General features: G+C 36.5%; 2 protein-coding genes across 5 annotated transcripts in view; one reads left to right on the top strand and one right to left on the bottom strand.

The window, feature by feature from the left end:
* RHOQ (ras homolog family member Q) overlaps window positions 1-4,825 on the top strand; it is a 38,771-nt gene extending 33,946 nt beyond the window's left edge. Inside the window, exon 5 of one of the 2 annotated variants that reach the window (XM_067703086.1) lies at window positions 2,207-4,825. In XM_067703086.1, coding sequence (XP_067559187.1) covers window positions 2,207-2,245 — 39 coding nt within the window. In that variant the 3' untranslated portion in view covers window positions 2,246-4,825. Of the gene's footprint in view, window positions 1-1,611 lie in introns of both variants that reach the window. The other variant, XM_067703085.1, reaches the window with a different exon arrangement.
* Window positions 1,973-25,451, bottom strand: PIGF (phosphatidylinositol glycan anchor biosynthesis class F). 3 transcript variants are annotated; one of them, XM_067703077.1, is made up of 6 exons: window positions 25,296-25,451; window positions 23,174-23,422; window positions 21,910-22,001; window positions 20,551-20,667; window positions 17,585-17,764; window positions 1,973-2,283 (listed from the first exon to the last, which is right to left on the bottom strand). In XM_067703077.1, exons 2-6 carry the CDS (start codon window positions 23,399-23,401, stop codon window positions 2,127-2,129), a joined length of 774 nt encoding a protein of 257 aa, XP_067559178.1. In that variant the 5' UTR covers window positions 23,402-23,422; window positions 25,296-25,451; the 3' UTR covers window positions 1,973-2,126. The 3 variants fall into 3 exon arrangements, with proteins under 3 accessions (XP_067559178.1, XP_067559180.1, XP_067559179.1); XM_067703079.1 differs by having other exon boundaries at window positions 17,656-17,764; XM_067703078.1 differs by lacking the exon at window positions 1,973-2,283 and adding an exon at window positions 15,447-16,133 and having other exon boundaries at window positions 17,656-17,764.
* Window positions 25,452-25,486: the final 35 nt, after the last annotated feature.

Here is a 25,486-nt window from a genome sequence, read left to right as displayed (position 1 = left end):
GAGATTCCCAAATTTCTATCTGCAACCTGGACCTCTTCCCTAAACTCTAGACTTGGTTATCTAACTGGTCATGCAACAAGTCCATCTGGGTGGTAAGCATCTCAAAACTAACATGTCCAAAACAGAATTCCCAATTTTATCCCCTAGGCTTAATCTTCTCAGTTACTCGGGTCAAAAACCTTGAAGTCACACTTGACCTTGCACTTTCTCTCATACCATTCCGTGAACCCTCCAGCAAAATATATTTTTCTACGTTCAGAAAATACCCAGAATCCAAACGCTCCTCTCTTTCCCCTCCTCTGGCAGCCTGGTTCAGGCCCCCTCCCTCTCTGGCCTGGATTACCGCAACAGCCTCTCACTCACCTTTCTGCTTCCGTCTGTGTCTGTTAACCTGTTCTCAACACAGCAAACAGAGTGACTTTAAAAATAGAAGCTCCATCAGCTCCCTGCTCTGTTCAGAATCTTCCAGTGGCTTTAGTATCTTCCGAATAAAGAAAGGCCCAAGGCCTCACCCTGGCGTGCAGGCCCCACTACTTCTCTGCCTCACTCATTGTGCTCCAGGCACTCGGCCTCTGTGCGGTTTCCCCAATCTTCTGCCTCAGAGCCTTTGTCCCTTCACTGCCCCCTCTGCCTGGGATAGTCTTCCTGATGTAGACATTGTTCATTCTTTCACTCAGATATCACGCTGTCAGTGAGGCCTTGCCTGACCTCTCCCCACTCCCTATCTCCTCCCCCATTTTTCTCCAGACCACATATTCTACCTCTATATTTATTAGTCCACGGTCTTCTCCCTCTAAAATATAAGCTTCATGAGAATAGCTTAGGGACTTAATTTTGTTCCTTGCTCTATTCTCACATTTGGCAAATGAGTGTGCTCTGTAAGTTTTCAATGAACGAACGAATAGATGGATGGATGGATGGATGGGTCCCCTCTCACAGTAGAAGCCAAAGTCCTTACTCGAGGTCGCTACCTCGAGGCTGCCTCACTGACTGCCTCTCTTGCCATTACCCCTGCTCACCCTCTCCTGCCACTCTGGCTTCTTTCCCACCCCCTGAATGCTCCGTGCATGCTCCTGCATCAGGGTCTTTACATCTGTGGCTCTGTCTGCCTGGAAACTCTTCCCCTAGGTATCCCTCAGTGCTCAGACTTTACCTTGGTGAGCAGCTTTCTCTGACCACCACCACTGTCCTCTGCACCCTTTCCCTCCCTCACTCTGCTTGTTTTTTTTTAACCTGTAGCATGTGCCACCATCTGCTCTATATCCCTCTGTGTGTTCCTCCCCCAGTAGAACTTAAGCAAACGTAAGCATCACACAGCAGAGACTTTGCTGTTTTGCTCAGTTCATTGACATGATCCCCAGCACCTAAAAGCAGAGCCTGGCATATAGTAGGTACCCAGTAAATATTTGATGAATGAAAGAATTTTCCATAGAGAAAGTCTGGAAGAATATATACTAGTATTTTAACAGTTAGCTGTCTCTGGGTATCATAAATATGGATGATTTCATTCTTTTTGCATTTTATGATTTTCCTTATAATGGTGTATTTGTGTGGTATCAGTTGTTGTAAAAAAGACTGTATATATTTGTGATTTTTTTTTCTCCCTCCCAGATAGGTGCGTGCTGCTATGTAGAATGTTCAGCTTTAACCCAGAAGGGATTGAAGACTGTTTTTGATGAGGCTATCATAGCCATTTTAACTCCAAAGAAACACACAGTAAAAAAAAGAATAGGATCAAGATGTATAAACTGTTGTTTAATCACGTGAGAAACGTCTTCAGTGGCCAAGTAAACTGTCCATTTCTCTCAGAAAGCATATGAAATGCTAAAGCTATACCCAGACCTCTTAAAAATAATGAAGCAGTTTAAAACTTGAAAGGAAAAAAAAAAATCCTGTCCTCAGAATTCTATAAAGTTGATTAAGAATGTTTCTTAAAGGTCCAAGAAGCAACAAACAGCATCTGAAGCCACAATCTATTATAAATACTTTATTTCAACTAGAAGGTACAATCTCTCAGGGGTTTCATAGTTTAAAAAGCTACAATCACATCATGTTGTAACTATATAAAAAACAGTGCTGTTAAGTGGAACTGCCTGGCTTAGACCATATACATGTCTGCACAGTCTTTATGGAATCTGCACAAAGAAATATCTTCTCCCTTTGCTCCAATTAATTGTTCTTGTATGTAAGTTTCTTTCTATTCCAGTATATCCAGAGTGGCGAAGTAACAAGGCCAGCCACGTAGCCAAAGGTCGCTCCAAGCGTGCAGGAGATGGGCCATTCCTGAGGAGAGAATGTATGAGATCGAAAAGAACAAATGTTTTATTATTACTTGAGCACAAGTGTAACCTAAATATTTCTATATTAAAGCTTAATGTGCTTTCTCAAAGAATGCCAAAAGTGTAATAAGGTCATATCTGCATTTATCATGAACACTAAAAATGTACACATTTTAGTTAATGTGCATTCAACTGTAACAAAGGTTTCTGGCAATTGTAGATTTAGTTTGATGCTCCCCAAACTGCATGAGTTACATGCTGAAATTACAAATTAAAACTTTGGGTCAGACTTTGCCATAATCCTGGACTCAATTTAGCTCTCTGAACTAGTTGGTAGTTTTGTTTTTCTAATTTCCACATTGGATTGCATATCAAATGAAACGAAAAGGGTGTATGCTGACCAAACCACAAGAAACTTTAAATTGTGTTGAAAAGACCTAGAATTCAAGCATGTTACATGGAATTTATAACAAAGCAACTGCTTTCATAATAAAACTGATTTCACCTTTCAGATATAGATATTGGAACCACAGTAAAAGTTACAGAACCACAGCTTATGTACACACCTAGAGTATAAGTTAAATGACATACTGGCTTCCAAATACCCATTTTCTCCAGCCATATTACATTTCACAATATTACGTCAAGCCAGAAGTAAATAACGTTGACTTATTTCATCCTTGAGCAGTGCATGGTAGTCCCTAGGTTTTGAAAGGTCCTGCTTTAAAAAAATTTTCTCATGTTTATCTATGAAGCTTATCTGGTATACTGGAGCCATTTCTAATCTTTCTCTAGGGAAACAGACTGTATAACTGTGGTAGAGGTGAACCATCTTAATGACTAGTTCTGTTACCTAATTAAGCTGTCTCGTTTGGTCTGCTGTTGATCTACCTTATTCCAGATGCCATGCAACAGACAATAGTGTTAGACAAAGTTTCAGTCAGTGTGAACAAACTAATGCAGTTCAGAGAAGCATAATCTAATCCATAAAATTTTTCCCAGCCTTTCCTACATTTAAAAATGCTGTTGCCTAAATTATGATTTCTTTATGTCTTTGGTGAGCTTCTGTTAATTTCCATGACGTGAGCTTATAGCTATGTCTATTGCACAGATTGGGTAATGGAACACTAAACTTTGATACTTGAAAATGACAGCCTTAAATGCTCATAGCAGTCACAAATCTAGGATGTACTGTCTTGTGTGTGAGCTTTGTAGAGATTTTTTTAAAAATATAAGCATCATCTTCCCCATTGACGTGCGGAGAGTCTACTGGATAACTGGTCAGGAGCTTTCTCTCCTGAACTGGACAGTGGATGTCTTCTTTCTCCCAAGAAGTGGTGGTTCGCATTAAGTACCATGGCCTTATGTATGCTCAAATGGAATCTGATGTAACTTTCTCATTTAATTTTGGTCTGCTATTTTTAGATAGAATTGAAAAGAACTGTATAACTCAATTAGTATATGAGCTAAGTTGTCCAACACATGGTATAAAGGAATTAAGACAGTAAAGTATTATACATTTATTTCCAACTTGCCTTTGGGGATTTGATGGGAATTTTTTTTTTTCTTCCTCAAATTCACATCTCTGAAACTCTTCACACTTGGTTTCCTAGCCAATAAAGTTAAAATCTAGCATTTGTCCTGCCCTAAGAGAAATGGACTAGGACTCTGGTGTCACCTCTGTTTCTTGACTGGGCCTCATTTTCCTCATCTGGGACGTAGAGGAGATGATCTCTAATCTCTCCCATTTATCAACTCTTAGGATTTTCTTCTTTCTTACAATAATCATTGTTGGACATTACCTTTTCGGCTTCATGTTCTTAAGATGGTAAAAATCCTGTATATAGATGATTAGAACTCTAAGCAAAGATGATTGTATCATCTGAACCTGAGGTGCCTTAGGTACTCTATTGACCTTGATGGGGTTTGGAGTTTCCCATTGCTTATTAAGAGCCTTTTCGTTGCTTTGGTTCTTTAGTATTTCTTTTTTGCAAAATCCTTCCTGCTAGTTTAACTAAAACCAAAGATTTTTTTTTCTGTTCATAAACAGATTGTAGAAAAGTTGCCTTATTTTCAGAAGCATGTCTTCAGTTAAGACTTAGGTTTCCATTGAAATTCAGGCTAATCACTGGAACAACTAGTTCAAAGTAGTGAATTCTCTGGAAAATAAAATACTTCAAAAATATCTTACTGACATGAATTTTGCTAGTGAATGAAAATACACTGCTTCAAATAAGGTCATGTATGAATGAACTTAAACTTATAGTTAATATTTTTTTGCATATAATCAGTTCTGAAGTTCTTAAAAATAATTTTAGGGGCTTCCTGAAATCTTATTTAATATTTTGCTTATATCCTTATTCTATCTCTAAAGGTACATTTTAGGTTAGCCTATGTTGAATTATCACATTTACAATAAGTAGAGCCTGCACTAATGGTTTTTATTGTGAATTATCTTAGTTACTTTAGGCATTGCTTCCATTTGGTTTTAATTATTAATTTTAAGTACCACATTAAATACTGGTTTGTTGGTTATTGCTTTTTAAGTGATTGTTGCTTTAATAGTGTCCCATCTTAACACATGGGGGGTCACAAATAAAATAATATGCATAGTTTACTATCTATGTAAAGCACTGACCTTCTTACCTTAGTAGTTTTTATTTAACACTATGTAAACATTTGGGATAATATTCTTTCCTCTGTTTCTCACGTGGGGGATCTATGCATCATCGGCCAACTGCGAGCATCTGCACCTTGGTAAAGGGTGCGTTGTCAAAGTGCAGGGAGAATCGTACTCCCACATGAATTCAGCCAAATTCCAATTTGGGTTTCTATATTCTCTTTTAATCACTTTGTAATTTCAGTGTGGCTCTTTGTTTCCGAACACATATATACACATTTACACACACATTCTTTAAACAGCTGCTATACTTCACCTCCAGTGGAATGCCAAAAATGAAGTCAATATTAGTTAGAAAGTTTTGCTTTAAGAGGGGTTAAGGCTTGGAGCACCTGCTATTCAACATGTCAAGGAATCCATGCCATCAGCAAATTAAAATGTTGGACTGGCTTTGGAGACTGTTTGCTAGTGATGGACCAGGCTTTCTGCTTGATTTTTTCTGAAATAAGTAGTCCTTAACTGTAACATAGTCATTTTTTAAAAGAGAATTTCTCTTTATATAAGGGCAACTTTCCTTAATAGGGAATGGCAAAAGGAGCTGTTGAAGGGAGTTGGGGAAGGTTGCCAATGAACCACCTTTCCTCAAGCAATTTCCTGCTAACCTTAATATTGCTTTAAAAAAATTAAAACTATCCTATGGCAACAATTCATTTTGACTTGTCAAACAATCGTAGCTTAATCACATATTTTCATAATTAGATCTTGAAGTTTTCCATTTAAAACTACTGTCTCACATACGGAGATGTTTCTATTTAACGTTCCTCATGCCACAAATAGAATTAAAAAAACACACCGTATCATCTATTGAAGAGACAATCCAACTGCGTTGCTATAAACATTTCTCCAAATTATGATAATCTGAGATGGCTCTATATATATATCTTGTTTTGTTTAAGGAAAATAGAAAACTCAAAGACATTCATGTAAAGGAAGTCACAAGTGATTACCACCAAACGACCATCTTCTTTTTATCCAGTTCTTTATAAATTTAAATTTTTTTAAATCACTAAACAAAAGAAAAAATTCCTCTTGCATAACAAAAGATAATATGGACAAAAGATAATGCAACTGGGTAAAATTATTACAGTTACTGTCAAACAGAAAAACTAAAAAAATGAGTAGCTGCATCATGTGAAGAAAGTATCTTGCTTAGAACTACTATTATCCTTTTTCTAAATCGAATGATTCCTTATATGTTTCAGCACTTAAAAAAAGGTCAGTGTTCTCTTAAAATAATCAGCATTAACAAAGGCCTGATACATAGGGTCTTGGTACATGTACTACCAGTAAGTTATTTTTCTCTTAGAAATAAAACAATTTCACCCTAATAAGCTTTAAAAAACATCTTAAATAATACAGATATAACTTTTTTTCTGTTAAAAAATCAATATTATTGCTGGTTGAAAGACATTTCAAAATTATATAAGCTTATTTCTACCTGAAGACCACACTGGTTTCTTCTGATCAGGCATTACTATAAAACTCTGCTTACTTTTTAGGAAAGGAAAATGTACCAATATAAAGAGTTTGATATATTTCAGAGCATGTTGTAAGTAGTACAGAATAGTGATTAAGAACACTGATTTTTGGGACTTCCCTGGTGGCTCAGGGGTTAAGAATCCGCCTGCCAATGCAGGAGACAAGGGTTCGAGCCCTGGTCTGGGAAGATCCCACATGCCGCAGAGCAACTAAGCCCATGTGCCCCAGCTACTGAACCTGTGCTCTAGAGCCCATGAGCCACAACTACTGAGCCTGTGTGCCACAACTACTGAAGCCTGCGTGCCCTAGAGCCTGTGCTCTGCAACAAGAGAAGCCACCACAATGAGAAGCCTGCGCACCACAACGAAGAGTAGCCCCCACTCACCTCAACTAGAGAAAGCCCCGGAGTGGCAACGAAGACCCAATGCAGCCAAAAATAATAAATTTTAAAAAAAGAAAAAACTCTCATTTTTGTATTAGACTGGATTTGAGTCTCAGCTCTGCCATTTGTTAAATATCTGACCCTGGGAAATTAATCTGGATGGAACCTAGGATACGACATGACGCAGAGGAACTTATTTACAAAACAGAAATGGTCTCACAGACATAGAAAACAAACTTACGGTTACCAAAGGGGAAAGGGGGAAAGGGATAAATTAGGAGTTTGGGATTAACATATACACGCTACCATATATAAAACAGACAACAGGGATCTACTGTATAGCACAGGGAACTATATTTAGTATCTTACAATAACCTATAATGGAAAAGAATCTAAAAGAGAATATATATATATGTGTGTATATATATATATATACACATATATATATATTCTGAATCACTTTGCTGAACACCTGAAACTAACACAACATTGTAAATCAACTTTACTTCAATTAAAAAGTTTAGATCAATGGAACAGGAAGAAAGCCCAGAGATAAACCCACGCACATATGGTCACCTTATCTTTGATAAAGGAGGCAAGAATATACAGTGGAGAAAAGACAGTCTCTTCAATAAGTGGTGCTGGGAAAACTGGACAGCTACATGTAAAAGAATGAAATTAGAACACTCCCTAACACCGTATACAAGAATAAACTCAAAATGGATTAAAGACCTAAATGTAAGGCCAGACACTATAAAACTCTTAGAGGGCAACATAGGCAGAACACTCTGACATAAATCACGGCAAGATCCTTTTTGACCCACCTCCTAGAAAAATGGAAATAAAAACAAAAAAAAAATTGGGACTTAATGAAACTTAAAAGCTTTTGCACAGCAAAGGAAACCAAAAACAAGACGAAAAGCCAACCCTCAGAATGGGAGAAAATATTTGCAAACGAAGCAACGGACAAAGGATTAATCTCCAAAATACACATGCAGCTCATGCAGCTCAATATCAAAAAAACAAACAACCCAATCCAAAAACGGGCAGAAGACCTAAACAGACATTTCTCCAAAGAAGATATACAGATTGCCAACAAACACATGAAAGGATGCTCAACATCACTAATTATTAGAGAAATGCAAATCAAAACTACAATGAGGTATCACCTCACACCAGTCAGAATGGCCATCATCAAAAAATGTACAAACGATAAATGCTGGAGAGGGTGTGGAGAAAAGAGAACCCTCTTGCAGTATTGGTGGGAATGTAAATTGATAACAGCCACTATGGGTTGAAAATAGAACTACCATATGACCCAGTAATCCCACTACTGGGCATATACCGTGAGAAAACAATAATTCAAAAAGAGTCATCCCCTCAGATCCAGCAAATACTGGATTTCATTGTTAATTTCTTCTTTGCTAGTTATTCGAAAAGCAAGTGTATCGTATGATTGAACTTATAAGTGGAGAGATGACCCACAGTCATTATTCCAGACAGCATTCCAATTCTGCAGAAACCAATACTGACCCAGACAAAGAAATTATTGAAGGCACTAGGTTAAACATACAGATCTGTGTGCCATTTCTTTATGAAGATACCACATTTTGGATTTCTCTTTTTGTGAAATCTATAGAGGTTGTGTTGCAATTTCAAGAAGAGGGTGGGACTGTATGAGACAATGACACTCTTTTAACAGATACATTTTTGGTGTTTTTCTTTTTAAAAAACTTTTCCTGGGGGCTTCCCTGGTGGCGCAGTGGTTGAGAGTCCGCTTGCCGATGCAGGGGACATGGGGTTTGTGCCCTGGTCCGGGAAGATCCCAAATGCCACAGAGCGGCTAGGCCCGTGAGCCATGGCCACTGAGCCTGGCGCGTCCGGAGCCTGTGCTCCACAACGGGAGAGGCCACAACAGTGAGAGGCCCGCGTACCGCAAAAAAACAAAACAAAAAACAACAACAAAAAAAACCTTTTCCTGTTTAAGCAGTAAATGGTTAGAATTGTTTTAAAAAAACAAACCCCAAAAGAGTCATGTACCACAGTGTTCATTGCAGCACTATTTACTATAGCCAGGACATGGAAGCAACCTAAGTGTCCACTGACAGATGAATGGATAAAGAAGATGTGGCACATTTATACAATGGAATATTACTCAGCCATAAAAAAGAAACAAAATTGAGTTATTTGTAGTGAGGTAGATGGACCTAGAGTGTGTCATACAGAGTGAAGTAAGTCAGAAAGAGAAAAACAAATACTGTATGCTAACACATATATATGGAATCTAAAAAGAAAAGGTTCTGATGAACCTAGGGGCAGGACAGGAATAAAGATGCAGACATAGAAAATGGACTTAAGGACACGGAGGGGGAAGGGTAAAAGCTGGGATGAAGTGAGAGCATTGACATATATACACTACCAAATGTAAAATAGATAGCTAGTCGGAAGCAGCCGCATCACACAGGGAGATCAGCTCGGTGCTTTGTGACCACCTAGAAGGGTGGGATAGGGAAGGTGGGAAGGAGACGCAAGAGGGAGGGGATATGGGGATATATGTATACATATAGCTGATTCACTTTGTTATACAGCAGAAATTAACACACCATTGTAAAGCAATTATACTCCAATAAAAATGTTAAAAAAAAAAAAAAGTTTACCAAAATGTGACCCTGGGCAAGTCACCTAACCTTTCTGTGCCTTGGTTTCTCATCTACAAAATAAGGATCACTGTAAAACTCACCTCATAGGGTTATTGTAATGATCAAATGAGACAATGTGATGTGTGATACTTATAACCATACCTATAACAGTATCTGGCACATAGTACAAGTGACCAATTAATGTGAGTTATAATTGATAATAATCTTTTAGTTCATATTTTTAATAGGCACATATGAAATAAGTTGTCATTATAATCTAGAATACCATCATTCCTCAAATATACCATCTCTAAAGCTATTTTTAAAATCCTGCCCAAATTTTAAGTACTTTATAAGTATTTTTAAAAAATTACATCTACATATATATGGATCATGTTTGACGAGAAGGAAGCATGAATTCCATTAGATGGTAGTTGGATGTGTATATACACACATCCATATAATTTCAAGGGTTCACAGACTTGAAGCCCATATATGGACTCCTGGTTAAGAATCCTTACACTTGGAACTATATTCAATATCCTGTAATAAACCATAATGAAAAAGAATATAATACATATATATAACTGAATCACTTTGCTGTACACCAGAAACTAACACAACATTGTGAATCAACTACACTACAATAAAAAAAAAAAAATCCCTGTACTCTTCATCACTCTACCCTAATAAGTATTTTTATTAACTGTTATAGTTGGCCAAAGAAATACAATGACCTTTCACTTTTTGGTTTCAGAATTTTAAGGATCAATTTCAATGACGTAGATGGCATTTGTGTGGATTGAGAGTAAACAGTTTAAATACATTTTAATTATAATATGCACAATATATCAAGTGCAAATAGATTACATTTTTACTCCATAAAACAGCTAGTTTGGTATATCACTGACTATGGCAGTTTATAAGCTGCTGCAGGTTTCATCAGGTATTTGGGATTGGATAATGGTGACTTTTTTTTGAAATCAGTTTAAAATATTCAACGAAAAGTTTAAAAAGCTAATTATATAAAAACATTAAGCTGCTTTTAAAAATACTTTATATTTTACTTAGGAGCTTTACTTTGCTTTTCTAGGAAATGGCATGTGGCATTGGAGTGAGAATGATCTGAGATGCAGGGCCAGGTCAGCCACTTACTGGCCATATGACCTTTGCCAGGTCACTTAACACCTGAGCCTCAGTTTCCCAACTGCAAAACAGGGATAATAATACCTCTTGTACTTAAAACATGGGACTCTTGTATTAAATGAAGTAATACTTAAAAATCTGTCATGAAAGCTGTAAAGTACCATGCATCAGTATCATTCCGTATATTGCATATTTTAACTTGAAAAAATTAAACTTACATGATCACTAATGGAAGTACGTCTTAGGTATTCTAATAGGTGATAATTAGAGCCTGCAGTTTAGAACAAATAAAATATTAATAGTTTATGAGCAATGTTATATTGTGCTGCAGGAACTATTCCCTTGCCCTTGTAATATAAGCATCTTTAGTACTTGCTTTTCTTCCCATGAAATGTCTGGGGAACATAAAGCTTACAAGAGAAAACTCTCAAGAGCTATATAGCATACGGCATTATATTAACCATATGTAGCCTTACCACTGAAATAGACGGGAGATTCTTGCTCCTAGCTGTCGTTTTTCGTAACTTTTAAGACGTATAAGTACAGAAACTGATTTTAAACCAACCACTGGTAGGCATTTCTATCATTTTTAAGAGTCTCCATTTGAATGGCTCTGTATATTCAAAACTATTTATTGAGAGCCCCTACTATAAACCAAGCAGTTAAGGGGCAAACTAAGATTATTTAATTTTTTAGATAAATTTTAATAACACAAACTTTAAAAAATATGTTTCAATATAATTTTTGGAGAGGTATGTACTATGATAGATATCATGGGAAAACTGACTTATCTGCAGATCAGAAAACCTAGAAACACTTAGAACAACTCACAACCATTAGGATTACTGGCTCTTTCAGATAAAAAAGAGATAAAACCCAGGCAGTTCTAAATTTCAAACTACTTTTTAATATGTTTTGTTTATCATGCTTACCACAAATTTACATTTGCATGACTGATAGAATTCATTTTTAAAAACCTACTTTCAAAATTCTACTGGTTTTAAATGATTATTTATATTTTCCTCTGAATTTGGTTTTAAGTGATGTGTTTTTCCAGACATGCTTAAAGCAAATGCTATTGTCTCATGTAGGAATACATGTACAGATGAATCTACTAATCTGGATACATCTCTCTAGTTGTAACTCTTCCCTGTGCCATGTATACCACACCACTCTCCTGTGACTAAGAACACAGATTTAGGAAGAGCTATTTGTGGAGAGGTCCACGGTCTCCAGGCTGGAACTTCTTGTCAAAGTGACGATAAATGGTCCTTGGCAGGACCATGCAAATGAGTTACCTTAGCCAGCACTCTTCTCCCTCACATGAAAGTTCTGCTAGCAGATCATTTTCAACTTCACTGCCCAACAGTGAACCCACCTTTTAAATCCAAAACCATTTTCTATCAGTTACGCATTATAGTTTTTTTTCCATGCTCGAAATATGTAACTCATATTTCATATACATTAATATTTTATTTTGGTCTGTCTAAAATACTGTATAACACCTTTAGCATCAGAAACACCAATTAACCTAAAAATAGGCACCATTCAATAATTAAATCCATAATCTTAGCTTTATCCCTCACTCTGTCATTATTTGCAGTGATTCATTTAATTATCCTTATGATCTCCAGCTTCAATTTATGAAAGTATTATCTGTGGCATCTGTGACTTTTAAAAATGAATATATATGTTTCACAGATATTAATGTTTTAACCTGATAAAACCAGAGAAAACAAAAAAGGTTTTAAATATAACAATGCCTCATTTATCTGGTATCTGATGGGAACAAGTACAAATATTTTTAAACAACTTAAAATTGTTTTCAAGACAATCTCAATCCATTTTGCTTTTTAACTTTATAAGAAATAAATATGCTCAGAAGAGATTTGATTCTCTGGGTCAATTCCATTTTGGAGACAGTAGCATGGAAGTCCAGAGTTTAAAGATATTTGTTGGTTTTCTAGGTACAAAAGCTTCACATCTTAGCTTCAAATACTCTCCTACAAATGCATTAAATTTTATGGTCTAAAATACAAACACTACCAGAGTGGTCACGGCACTTAAATGAAATTCTCACGTGAAGAAAGAAACGCAATATAATAACTACTCAACCTTTTCCCCCCAAAATCTAAGCTATGGCCATTTTTTAAAAAGAAAAGCTATGTTTCAGAGTCTCCAGGGATAAAGAGAATCATGGTGTCTTGGGGCGCTGGATCCTGAGTCTTCCTCTAATCAGCCAAGAAATGTTGAACAAGATGTGTACTCCTCTCCTCACACTTGGCTTTCTTTTGTGTAGAAGTGGGACTGAACTCTACCTTGCACTAGGGTTACCAGGATTAAGTTGCCTGTGTGACAGTGCCAAGCCCATGCCTGGTACATACACAGACAGATACGATGTTTTCTTTCTATTGCCATCCGAAATGTCAGACAGAATTGAAAATTACATGAAATCCAAATACCCTAAATACCTAAATACCAGGGAAACAAAAAGATGATTTAACAATCCACCCTACCAATTTAAGGATTATCGGGCAGCGTGAATACAATAAACTGAGACAGTTAACATGCTCTAACACTTGGAGAACTCAAATAATGGAATTTGCAGGGTTTTTTGGTAATGCTAAAAAAAACAGTCATTAACCTACTCCTTTTATAGGTCATAAATGCTTATAACAGTAATTAAGCAGTAACTATGTGTCAGGTTCTGAACTAAGTACTTTAGAAGGATTATATTATTTAATCCTCACTAGCAAGTGGCAGAGCCAGGATTTGAACTCAATAATCTGATGCCAGAGCTCTTAATCATCCTGTTATCTGTCTACCTATTAATAAAACATGTGGGTTTAAAAACTTCATGGTAAATTTCCTTTGCTCAGAATAACCAACAACAATTCCCAACCTCCCGTTAATTTTTTTAATAACATGAAATACTAGCCGACTTTTGATAATTAAGACATTTTCCAGATGAAAAGCTCATAACCATCTATTCTGCAAAATATTTAGAGCATATTAAATCTGAATCTAAATCACAATATGAATCTAAATTATCATTACCACACAATTAAATTCCAGTCCTGGTAATATTTAAGTATCTGTTATAACTTACACAGAATATGTATTTTGTACACAGTAAGAACTCAACAAATATTTACTGATTAGCTATTTTTACAGCAGATAATGCATCAAATTATAATGTACAAAGATCTTCCATGGTCAAAATATTCATTTTGTCAGTAACTATAGCTAGAAGCTTTCTCTGGGGCTGAAGAAGGCTGTCTGGGTTATGGGCAATTCAAATGTTTATAATGTAATAATTAAGGCAAGGAAGAGAAGCAAGATGACTTTCAATTATTTTTAAAGAAAACAATAAAGATGACCAACAACATAGTGGGCAGCCACCGACCACATTCTCTTTCACCCAATTCTCTTGCTGCCTCCTAGCAAGGGAAGGCTTCCTCCAACTATAAAGATACTATAAAGGTATCTTTCGTCATTTGTCATTACTTAAAATTATTTAAAATTCCTATTAGTAAGTGAAAAACATTTTTCATTGAGGTAATATATTTTCAATGGGCCTTTCTAGTCATTTAATGATGAAACAATTTAAAAAATATAAATATTCTTGAAATTGCTCAGTACAGAACTCACATCATTATAATCTTATGTTTGGCCTCTGGAAATTTTATACGAAGTCAGATTTGAATTCAAAGTAGAAAAAATGTAACTAAACATGCAAAAGTCTTTGTGAAGTGGATGGTATGTGTTTTTAAAGAAAGTATAATTGCTTAACCAGATACCCTTGTTTCTCTGACTGAAACATCAGTAAAACCAGATCCCAATCCAGAAAAGCTTGCTTTACCACAAACATATCAAATCTTTACTGGGCTATAAGGAATAGAGAACTAACCTCTCTTCCTAATACTATAATATTACAGTTTAGATAATGAAGTATATATAGTTATCTTCTCGTGAAATTTTACTCTAGAAAAATCTCCATTCTGAGGTGACGCCATGATCTTTCATTTGGTTTATTGTTTCTCTGGCAGATTCTGTCAGCACCATGAGCCACACGGAGTACTTATTCTGTAGTGAGGTTTATGAAGAAAAAAACCAAAACAGAACAAAAAACTTGTTCACTGAAAATAAAAAGTGAACAAAAAAGATGCCTCAACATTTCTCTAGTTTATCAGTAAATCATTGCTAAAAGGGAAAGGGGCAGGTGATTATTATATGAATAAAAGATGATTAATTATACATCAATTCTATTATTTCACCAACAGTATCTATCATAATTTTAAAAGATGATAGTGAATAAGTGGGTCATTAACTTGGAATACTTTAAAAACAACTCAACAGTAAAGATGATTAAACAACCAGTAATATTCCAGTCAAATGAAACATTCTTAATGAAGACCAACATTTGTTACATATTAAATTAGCTAGTTAGAAAACCTTTTTTTAAAGTCAATAATTCAAATAGAAACTTTATATTAATTTTAAAAGTCTGATACCATTAATTTGGATCCGGCTCACCTCTTATTGTAAACAAGAGCTGAGGTAGAAAAATGAGAGTCAGTAGCTAAAAGCCCAAACAATCGAAAATAGATAACTGAATTGTAAATAATCAAAAAATATATTTTCTAAGGAAACCTAAACCCAGATTGTACAAAGGGCATCACTCCCCATAATTCAACATCCATTTCTGCATAGTCTTATAAAGAGAAGATTTATACAAGTGTAACATATCAAACTTTTACACTCCAAAATATTCCATCTATAGGCAAACTAACATGTTAATTACATAGTACCTTACCAACTCATAAGCTGAGGGCCAATGGTGCTTTATATATCGATACTTTGTATTTAGATTTAATTGCATATATCTGAAAGTAAGGAATTAAAATACAATTTCCTGTGTATACTTTTCAATGATTTTGATTGTCCTCCAATTTAGAAATCACTGACACTACTGAATGAAATTAAGTTCCATAAGATTGTAACTTGAGTACAAATGAACCCCCATTTCCCAGTGGTCACTGAGATGGCCAAGAAAATATAAAGGAAACCTTTATTAATATTATAACCTTGGGAAGGGTATCAGTGACACCACACACCCCAAACCTCCAGGGATTTCCATAACATATAGTAGAGAAGGGCAAACCTACCAGACTTACTGAATGTAAAAGAACAACTCATTTGTCTAGGAGACACAACATCTAATAGAAAGCACAAAGAATGGACTTAAAAAGTAGGCAGTTAAGTGCAAGACATATAATTCAGATCCCTCAAGGGCCTTTGGAAAATGACATACATAGCAGAGATTTAACCCAGCCACTTATTATCTAGGAATTTACACTAAAGAGAAAACTGGAGGGACTTCCCTGGTGGCGCAGCAGATAAGACTCCGCACTCCCAATGCAGGGGGCCTGGGTTCCATCCCTGGTCAGGGAACTAGGTCTCACATGCATGCCGCAACTAAGAGTTTGCATGCCACAACTAAGGAGATGGTGAGCCGCAACTAAGACCTGGTGCAACCAACTTAATTAATTAATTAATTAATTTTTTAAAAAACCTAGACAAATCTGCAAAGATATATGTTTTATGATAATCACAATAATTCGTAATAAATTAGTAATAATGAAAACTATAAATAATCTAAATGTCCATTCATAAGAAACTGGTATATGATTTTACCCAAATAATGGAGTATTATAATGCAAATTTTCACTGACATGGAATGAGCTCCATAATATGCTGTTGAAGGGAAAAAAAAGATTAAAAATAACATGTGTGGGCTTCCCTGGTGGCGCAGTGGTTGAGAGTCCGCCTGCCGATGCAGGGGACACGGGTTCGTGCCCCGGTCCGGGAAGATCCCACATGCCGCGGAGCGACTGGGCCCGTGAGCCATGGCCGCTGAGCCTGCGCGGCCGGAGCCTGTGCTCCGCAACGGGAGAGGCCACAACAGTGAGAGGCCCGCGTACCGCAAAAAATAAATATAAAAAAATAATAATAATAATATGTGTATTATGAATAGTTACACACATGAAGAGAGAGCTGCAAAAGATTACCACCGAAACACAAATGGGAGTTGTCTCTGGGTGGCTGGCTATTTGATAATTTTTACCTACTTTTTATAATTATTAGTATTGCTTAAATTGTCTAAATAAATATATACTGTCTTTGTGATCAGAGAAAAAAATCTCTTCATGTTGGAAAAAGAAAGTATATTTATTTTTTAATACCACAATTGATTTGGGAGAAATCATCTTAATATTTGGAAAAATCCATTAAGATATAGATTCAAAGATGTTTATCATAGCACTGTTTATAATAGTAAAAATAGTACTAAATGATCAATAGTGAATTTTTAAAATAAATTTTGGAATAACTATATAAAGGTTTACTATGAAGCCATTAAAAATTACAACAAAGATGTATCCATCACTAGCTCAGTGACCTTGGAATATTACATGTCCTCTAGGTATCAGTTTCCTCATCTGTAAAATGGTGATAAAAAGAACACTTATAGTATTTCCCCTAGCTTATTAGCTATATCCTATTGTCATAGAAAACAAAAAACCTGATGTTTATGAGCTTCCTCTAATACCACAAGCCCCTATTTCAAAACCTACTTTGCTATATGCTTTAAGAAAAAAAAATCTCAAAATCAACATTCAGTTTGGCTATCAATCAAGCTAAGAAAATATGAATCTAAGACTACAAAGGCAATGTATATCAAAGTTAAAAATAGGGAATTCCTGAAACTTCTAGGCTATTAAACTCCTATACATATTCTCAAACTAAGCTTGTTTATTCACCTATACATGTAGAAAAAAATAGTGTTAGAAGATAGAAACAGGCTGATCTGGATGCCTGTGGCACTGAGACAGGCCCTAATAAATCACCCAGATTACAGTGACAGAGGGAACTGGCAACCCTACTTAACTAAACGATAAAACAATTTAAATACACATACTCGTTAGCTTCATCAGTTTTACCATCACTGTACAAACATCGACTTTGTTGCTTTAAAGAGTTGAAACCAACCTGCCATGGTCTTCCCCAATCGAGTGGAATAGGAAAGGCTCCAAGCCATGTTCCTAGAAAACTAGAAACTGTAGTGATCTGGAGACTATTCTCCCAAATGGATGTAACCCTATAAAACACAAATATATAAATTATTGGTGGTATATATCTTAGCTGCTGGGGAATCAAACAAACAGCATAAATTAACACTATACATATATATATGTTGTTCATTTAAAATAAGCATCGCAAATTGACACAAATATTTGCCATGAATCATTAACAATTAATTGGTAAGAAGATATAAGTGTTTTTCAGCTGGAAAGGTAATATATGCACATAGTGAAAATCAAACAATACAAAAGATTGTCTGCAATGAAAGCTAAGTCCTCCTCTCACCCTCATCATCAACTCTGATTCCTTTTCCCGGAAACAACTGCTATCACCAGCTTATTACATATCCTTCCAGAAATATTTTATACATATACAAATAAACACACAATTTTGTTTAGAATGATATGTGCACATCTGCATATATACACACATATATGTATATATCCTTCAAAACAAAACTCAAATGCACCATTTTAGAAATCCAGTTTTGCTGTGTGTTTTCCCTTGTTAACAGTTTTACTAGTATTCTACTGTCCAAAGGAAGCAATCACAAAAGATCACATATTATATGATTCCATTTTTATGAAATGTCCAAAATACGCAAATCTACAGACAGTAAATAGATTACTGTTTGCTTAGGGCTAGGGGAGGGGGAATAAGGAAGTGGCAGGTAAAGGACATAGAGTTTCTTTTTGAGGTGATGAAAATATTCTAAAAGTGACTGTAATGATTGTTGTACATATCTGTGAATATAATAAAAACTATTGAATTGTACACTTTATATAGGTGGCATACATGGTGTTTGAATTATATCTCAATACCGTTTAGAAACCCATCTCCCAGCTATCTCAGTTCCCCTCACGTATATGAGCCTCACCTTCCACATCTGTCTTAGCTTTCCAACAACCCTCCTTCATAATAACTTACAAGAGGCAACCCTTCCCACATCTACTTCCAAAAGCAAATTTCAGGTTTTGTCCAAGGAAAAGTGCCATATTTATTAAAATATTTACGCAATTCTTAACCATTTAACATGTATTAAACTGTCCTGCCATTTTTATTAAGTTCCTACATTTTTTAATGTGTTACTGACGAAGTTTTTGAGTGTTATGCCCCATCCCATTTTTCCCATAAGTTCTGTGTTTCTTATTGCCCAGTTTTGCATAATGCAAGGATTTTTAGGAATGCATATGCCATCTTATAGCAGAACTGACTATAGAATCAAATGACAGTATCTCCCCCAAGTACACCATTAATGCTATTATCAGAAACAGAATTCAAAGCTGGATAAATCACCAATCCAAACCAATAAGGTTTCAACTGATTTTCACTGTTTAAAAATGTCAAACTAAAATACTAAAAGAAATTAATGCCATTTGGGATACTATGGTAACAATGTGGGAAAAAGTGTTCAATGTGACACTTTTGTTTTCTTGAGACTTTATGAACACTAGAAGATGGTTCTGAAGGGGAACAAACAAACATTTCAAAAAGAAAAAGTCAGTAATTTATGGAGCCTAGCTACTCAGCAAGCATCCTCTGCTCCACTTGGGCTGTTCTCTTCCAAATCACATAAAAATACCATGTTCATTTCAGTTTCTATAGTTTCATTCATCCCATAGCACGGGGTGTCTCCCCTTCCCACTTAGTCTTACCAAATCTCTTACTCCTGATCCAAGTCCTTCATAGATCATCCCCCCATCCAGCTCATTCTTCAGTGGTCTCCTACCTTACTGAGTTCCTAAAACTTCATTGTTCGAGTTACACAAACTTAGTCTTATGTTTTTGTTCATCTCATCCTTGCCCCTTGAATGTCCAAGATCCTCATGGAGAGAAGCATAGCTAATACATCAGACTCCACACAGAGTTTGCATAACACAGAGCACAGAGTTAAGGGCTCAAGAAGTTTTTGCTGCTGGGTGATAAACAAGACAAAATCATGGGCACCAAATAACTTTCTAGTTTTCTTAGTTATAACTCAACCATTTCTGATACAAATGATTTCACTGCCTTTCAAGAAGTGAAAATTTTAACTTAACGATGCTGAAAATACATACAGCTGCTAAGGGAATAAAATCCTGTAAAGGGCTTCCCTGGTGGCGCAGTGGTTGAGAGTCCGCCTGTCGATGCAGGGGACACGGGTTCGTGCCCCGGTCCGGGAGGATCCCACTTGCCACGGAGTGGCTAGGCCTGTGAGCCATTGCCGCTGAGCCTGTGCGTCTGGAGCCTGTGCTCCGCAACGGGAGAGGCCACAGCAGTGAGAGGCCCACGTACCGCAAAAAAAGAAAAAAAAAAATCCTGTGAAACCTGCACTCGGATGTCTCACCACAAAAGAGGCTGAACAAGAAACTATAGCTGTTCCAATAAACATTTTTAGATGGTGAACCCCAATTCTACATTATAAGATGTACAGAAGCAATTTGATCTGTAGCAATTTTATCACAGTGATTAAATTATCCCCGAGGAGGGGTTTTCAAAGTTTTCTTTTGGTAACAGAAACCTTTTTTCAAGCAAAAAGCTAAGTGGAATTCTACCATACCAAAAAAAAAAAAAAAGCAGAGCTGATCTTGCTAACGTGGAGGGAGAGGCCTATAGTTCTGCCTGCTTGGGTCTCCCTCAAGTGCATGCCACCCTTCCCTGGCCCCCGTCCCCAGCTGCAGTGGGCCCTTACAGCATCACTGAGAACCACACAGTGCTGAGAAACACTCAAGGAACAATCAGCAAGCTGCCATGAATAGAAAAGTACTTCATTAATTTTTTTTTAAATTTCAAACATCACTAGAATATAAAATTCAAACTTACCCATTTCTACTGAAAACTCTTAGCCATGCTTTGAAGTTTGGTCCTAACAAACATAAACAAGGTACAGTAGTAAAAGTGGACAAAGTAACTGCGAGTAAAAATGTTTCCAACGCCAACCTAGGAAAAAAACACTGTATTAATTTTTTCTTAAGTGTTAAAGATGCATATACACACACATGTATAATCTTTTTTACTTAGATTTAGTATAAAACTATTTTCTTACACTTAGAAAGGTAACATGAGTCTTACCAAAACCATGACTATAAAAAATGTTACTACCAAAATGCAAGCTATAAAAAACAATCTAGCAAATATTTGTCTTTGATGATAGAGTTCAGAAGTGTTAAATGCCATACGATAGATACTGAGACTGTCTGTTGCAAGAAAACCCATTTCTAGATCATTAACTTTTTCCTCAATAGTCTCTGGAACTTTCTCTGCAATTCGTGGTTCAAATTTAGCTTATATCGGAACCACTTGGAGAACTAGGTAAATTTGTTTCTGACTAAGGCCTGAGAATTTGAATTTCGATAAAATGCGGATGTTGTTGGTTTTAGAACCACAATTGGAGAACCACTGCTCCAGACATTCATTCTACTCTAAAATGGATTACAGAGAAATTATCATTTCCCATTACAAAGGTCTTGTCCTCCCCACTCTAGAATATAATTACCTGTTAATCTAGTATGTGTATATATAACCAGGTATATATATATATGTAAAACTATACATATAGCTGTGTGTGTGTGTGTGTGTGTGTGTGTGTGTATGTATTGCATCACTCATTTCAACATGATCATTTATCACTGCTAAACTGAACTTTCCCAAACTATAATGGAACATTATATAAGACATATTAATGAATTTGGCTTTCACTAATTCAAAACTGTTCAGTTTTGAAAAGGTGTTGAGTTAAATTTTACCTTTAAACTATAAACATTAGCTTCTACGTAATTAAATACAAGAATCTATTGACTTTTCTTAAGAAAACAAACTCTTTTCAAGCACTTCAGAATCACATTTACTATTTATAACTAATTTATATGTATCATTATAGTCAGTTTCCTTAGAGTTTCTAAGGGCCACACACCTATTGGTATGTGACAGTTTCTTATCTACCTCCCCCTTTAAGCAATTGCATGACAAAAGGCTACGTAATAGGAGCATTTAATGAATTAAGTTATTCCATTGTCTTTTAAAAAAATAACACTACCAAGGGCAATGATGTCAGTATCCTTCTGTGATCCACTAATTAAACACATCATGTTTTTTCTCTAATCACCAATAGAATTAGCACTTGGTTTAATAAACGACTGTTTTAAAATATAGTTGGCTTAAGGTAAAAAATTTCAGACTTACTCTATTAGTGGTGCTCCATATAGAACAAAAATTACATGAAAGGCAAAACAAGACATAAGAAAGTAGATACAGCATTTCAAAAATCTGGTTACCTAAAAAAGAAATGAATAACTTAAAGAATCAAGAGAATGACTAAAGGACAGCAAATGATTTGATTTTATCTACAAATACAACTTAGCCCTATAACGTGTGATACAGCTGAATATTCTTTGGATCTGCTCCTGAAGTCAGATCACATGTTCTTTGCACAGCACTGTAAAAAAGCCACAAGACAAAAATCGATCCCCATGTTCCACTCACCTAACCAACAGCAGAATCAGAAAATGTTTTTGTTTCTATGCTAAGTATTGAACTATGTTGTTAATCAGTATTTATGAAATATTTACCAATAAGTGTGCTAGGATACAAAAAAACACAAACACAGTCCTTCTTGTGTGATGATACATGAAATATTTATAGAAAATAATGATTATAATAATATTTTTTCATTTTAAAACAAAATTCCTAGGAAAACTGGACCAAAGAAAAGCACAATATTAAATAATTCCCCAAATCATATTCATGTTACTATATGATCCACATAAAAAAAGACCTGCATGTCTGCAAATCAGTGTGTGGGACCTACTTGAGTTCGAGCTCAAGAAGATCTAATAATAAAACACACAATGAGTGTTTTAAATCATAGGGCAGTAAATGTGTTTTAAATTACCTAATAAAGAACATACACATAGTATTGAATAATGTTAAGTGAGGACTTTATTAATTTAAATAATAGTCAAGTGTTACACTGTAGTGAATATTCCAGAAAATAGATTCCAATGTCTGAAAACTTCAACTGCTATTTAGTCAAGGAAGGCCAAGCTTGAAACAAGAGCTTATTTTGTAATTTATGAAAAACCCATTGTCTTTCAGAAATGCAAAAGATGAATGAAAATAAACTGAAATGTCTTATAAAATAAGATTTAAAGGTGTGATTGCTGTATTTATATATATTGCTACACTGAAGATATATTTATCTTCCATGATGACATGAAACATGACTATATAGGTTCACAATGCTATTATATCCAATTAACATGGCAAGAATCTATCAAACACTGTAGACAGTCTTCCAGCAAGCAATAGGCTACTGACTAGAAAAAAAAAAAATCAGCTTCTTTATTCACTGTAAATAACCCAATAAGTACTTGACTAATACTTTATTCATCCAGTAATAAAAACATTACCTACATCTAAAAATCAGTTGTCAAGAAATAAGTCTTACCTTGTATGATAATGAACTTCTTTTAGAAGATGCATTTGGTTTCACTACTAAATACAATACTAAATTGACGGCAGTTACAGAAACAGAACAGATGCACAACCATGTCAAGTGTGTTTCCAGTACTGAGAAGTTCTCCAAGAAGAATGATGGAATGAAGATGCTTAGGATAATTGAAAATATGCATAATAGATGGACATATAGTAGTCTCTTGATGTCAGTATCTTTCATGGTGTTTTCTTGAGTGGCTATCTAATGAAAAACAAATTAAGAAAAGAGCATAGGCAATAATGACTTTTTCCATTGTCCTAAATGCTCCAACGTCTAAAAACAAGCCATGAACCAAAGTCAATTTTCTATGGGCAATAATGTCACAGTGTCAGAATATAGGAAGATGCATATACGTAAAAACTAATAGACTAATATAGTATAAACAGCTCACAGAGCCTGAAAAAGGACAAATTTACTAATTTCTTAAATATTTGTGTCTAGTTTCTGTAAAACAGTCATGTGCAAGGACTAATTAAGCAATTCGGTTTTTTTCTTTTTGCCAAAATCAGAGGTGAAAACAAACAGCATGTGTTAATGATTTGCCCTGTTGGAAATATAAGCTATGCTTTCTAGAAACCCCATAATACAATTTGGCTGAACTGTTGACATTTTTATCATTATGGACCCTTGTCTAACATCACAGTAGTTCACATTTTCCAACAAATGCCAAGTAACACCAGGTACACACTGGAATGGTGGCCAGTGTTACCAAGAAGCTTCAAAGAACATTATGCTAAACTAAGGAGTCCCAGTACTGCAAAAATACCAAAATGACAATGTCAGTTACACATGCCAGATTCCAACCAAAAGCAGAGCATGAATGGAAGGTGGAAAAATATTTACGTTCTCTCTCTCTCTCTCTCGCTCTCTCTCTCTCTCTCTCTCTCTCTCTATATATATACATATATAAACACGTTATTTTATATATGTATGTATTTACAAATTACCTAACAGATAGCTTATACATAGTATTGACTAATGTTAAGTAAGGACTTTATTAAAGTAGTAGTCCACATGTTACACTGTGGTTAATATTCCAGGAAAAAAATATATATATATATGTGTATATTTCATAGACACACACAGAGCGCCCACTGGGGCAAAGGGGCGAATCCACGCCTTATAATAACACTCTCGTTTAATTCACACTGTATTTTTACAAGGCAAACACTTTACTGATAAGGAAACAGGCTAAAACAGATTAGGAAACACTCCAAGGTCCCAAGCTCCCAAGTGCTAAAGCCATTTCAAAACCTAGCCTCTTTGATACAAAGATACGCACTAGGGGGTCGAGAAAAGAATGCATGGCAAGAAAGGAGAAAGGAAATGTTTCTCACAGGTCCTAGCCTCAGCTGAGGGGCTGGGAAGGGAATCCAGAATATAGTCTCTCAATAGACACACCTTCAGATATTTTTCTGGGACACCCTCAGAATCGCAACTGACTGAAGCAGATCTGGACCTAAGACAGTGAATGGTACCCAAAGTCGGATGCTTGCTGAATGACTGAATGAATGAACGAACGAATGAAAAGTTGGTCCAGTGTTGCCCCTCCTGAGAAACCAGCCCTGTGTTGGGCCCTGGCGAGCCCAGGAGGACTCTCGTCAGGTGCTTCCTCGGGTGGCCAAGGCCCCGGCCTCCACGGTCTGACCTGGCCCGAGTCCTTAAGCCTTGCAGCGGGAGAGAAGCTTCTTCTGAGCGGCTCCTAGAGGAGCCTTCGCGGGAATCGAGGGACCTTAACCTGCAGCTCCATCCCAAACTGGGTCGCTCCGAACTCTGCCCAAGCCTCAGCCGACGGGAGTGTAGGCAACGAGGGACGAATTGAGAAGCACAATCAAAGAGCACAAGCGTGGAGATCGAGAGAAAAGAAGGGACAGACACAGAATGTCGGACCCGAAAGAGGCCAGTCCATCACCGCAGCCCCTGGGTCACGCAGGAAGGGCGGCGCTGGAGGGGCCGGCAGGCGCGGGTCGCACGGACCGGCCGGGGGCAGATATTCCCGGCCAGTTGGGTAGCTGGCGGAAGTGGCTTGCAGCGCCGGGAGGCTCGCACACCCCGAGCCTCCGGCTGGGCTTACCTAACTCTCCCGCCCGCGGAAGAGAACGGAGGGTTTCTACCTCCCACCATCAGGTGTAATTCGGACCCTGTGCCTTGCGCAGGCGCAGGCCTGTGGGGAGGAGGCCCAAGGCCTCACAGCCAATCGCAGAAGTGGAGAGGCGGGCCAAGAAAGCAGCCCCGCCTCCCCACTCGCGTTTATTCCTCCCGGGG

Source organism: Pseudorca crassidens, chromosome 14, assembly GCF_039906515.1.
Source record: "Pseudorca crassidens isolate mPseCra1 chromosome 14, mPseCra1.hap1, whole genome shotgun sequence".
In the NCBI taxonomy this organism is placed as follows: Eukaryota; Metazoa; Chordata; class Mammalia; order Artiodactyla; family Delphinidae; genus Pseudorca; species Pseudorca crassidens.
Note: the sequence above shows the minus strand (reverse complement) of the source record. Positions and strands in the feature narration are given on the sequence as shown.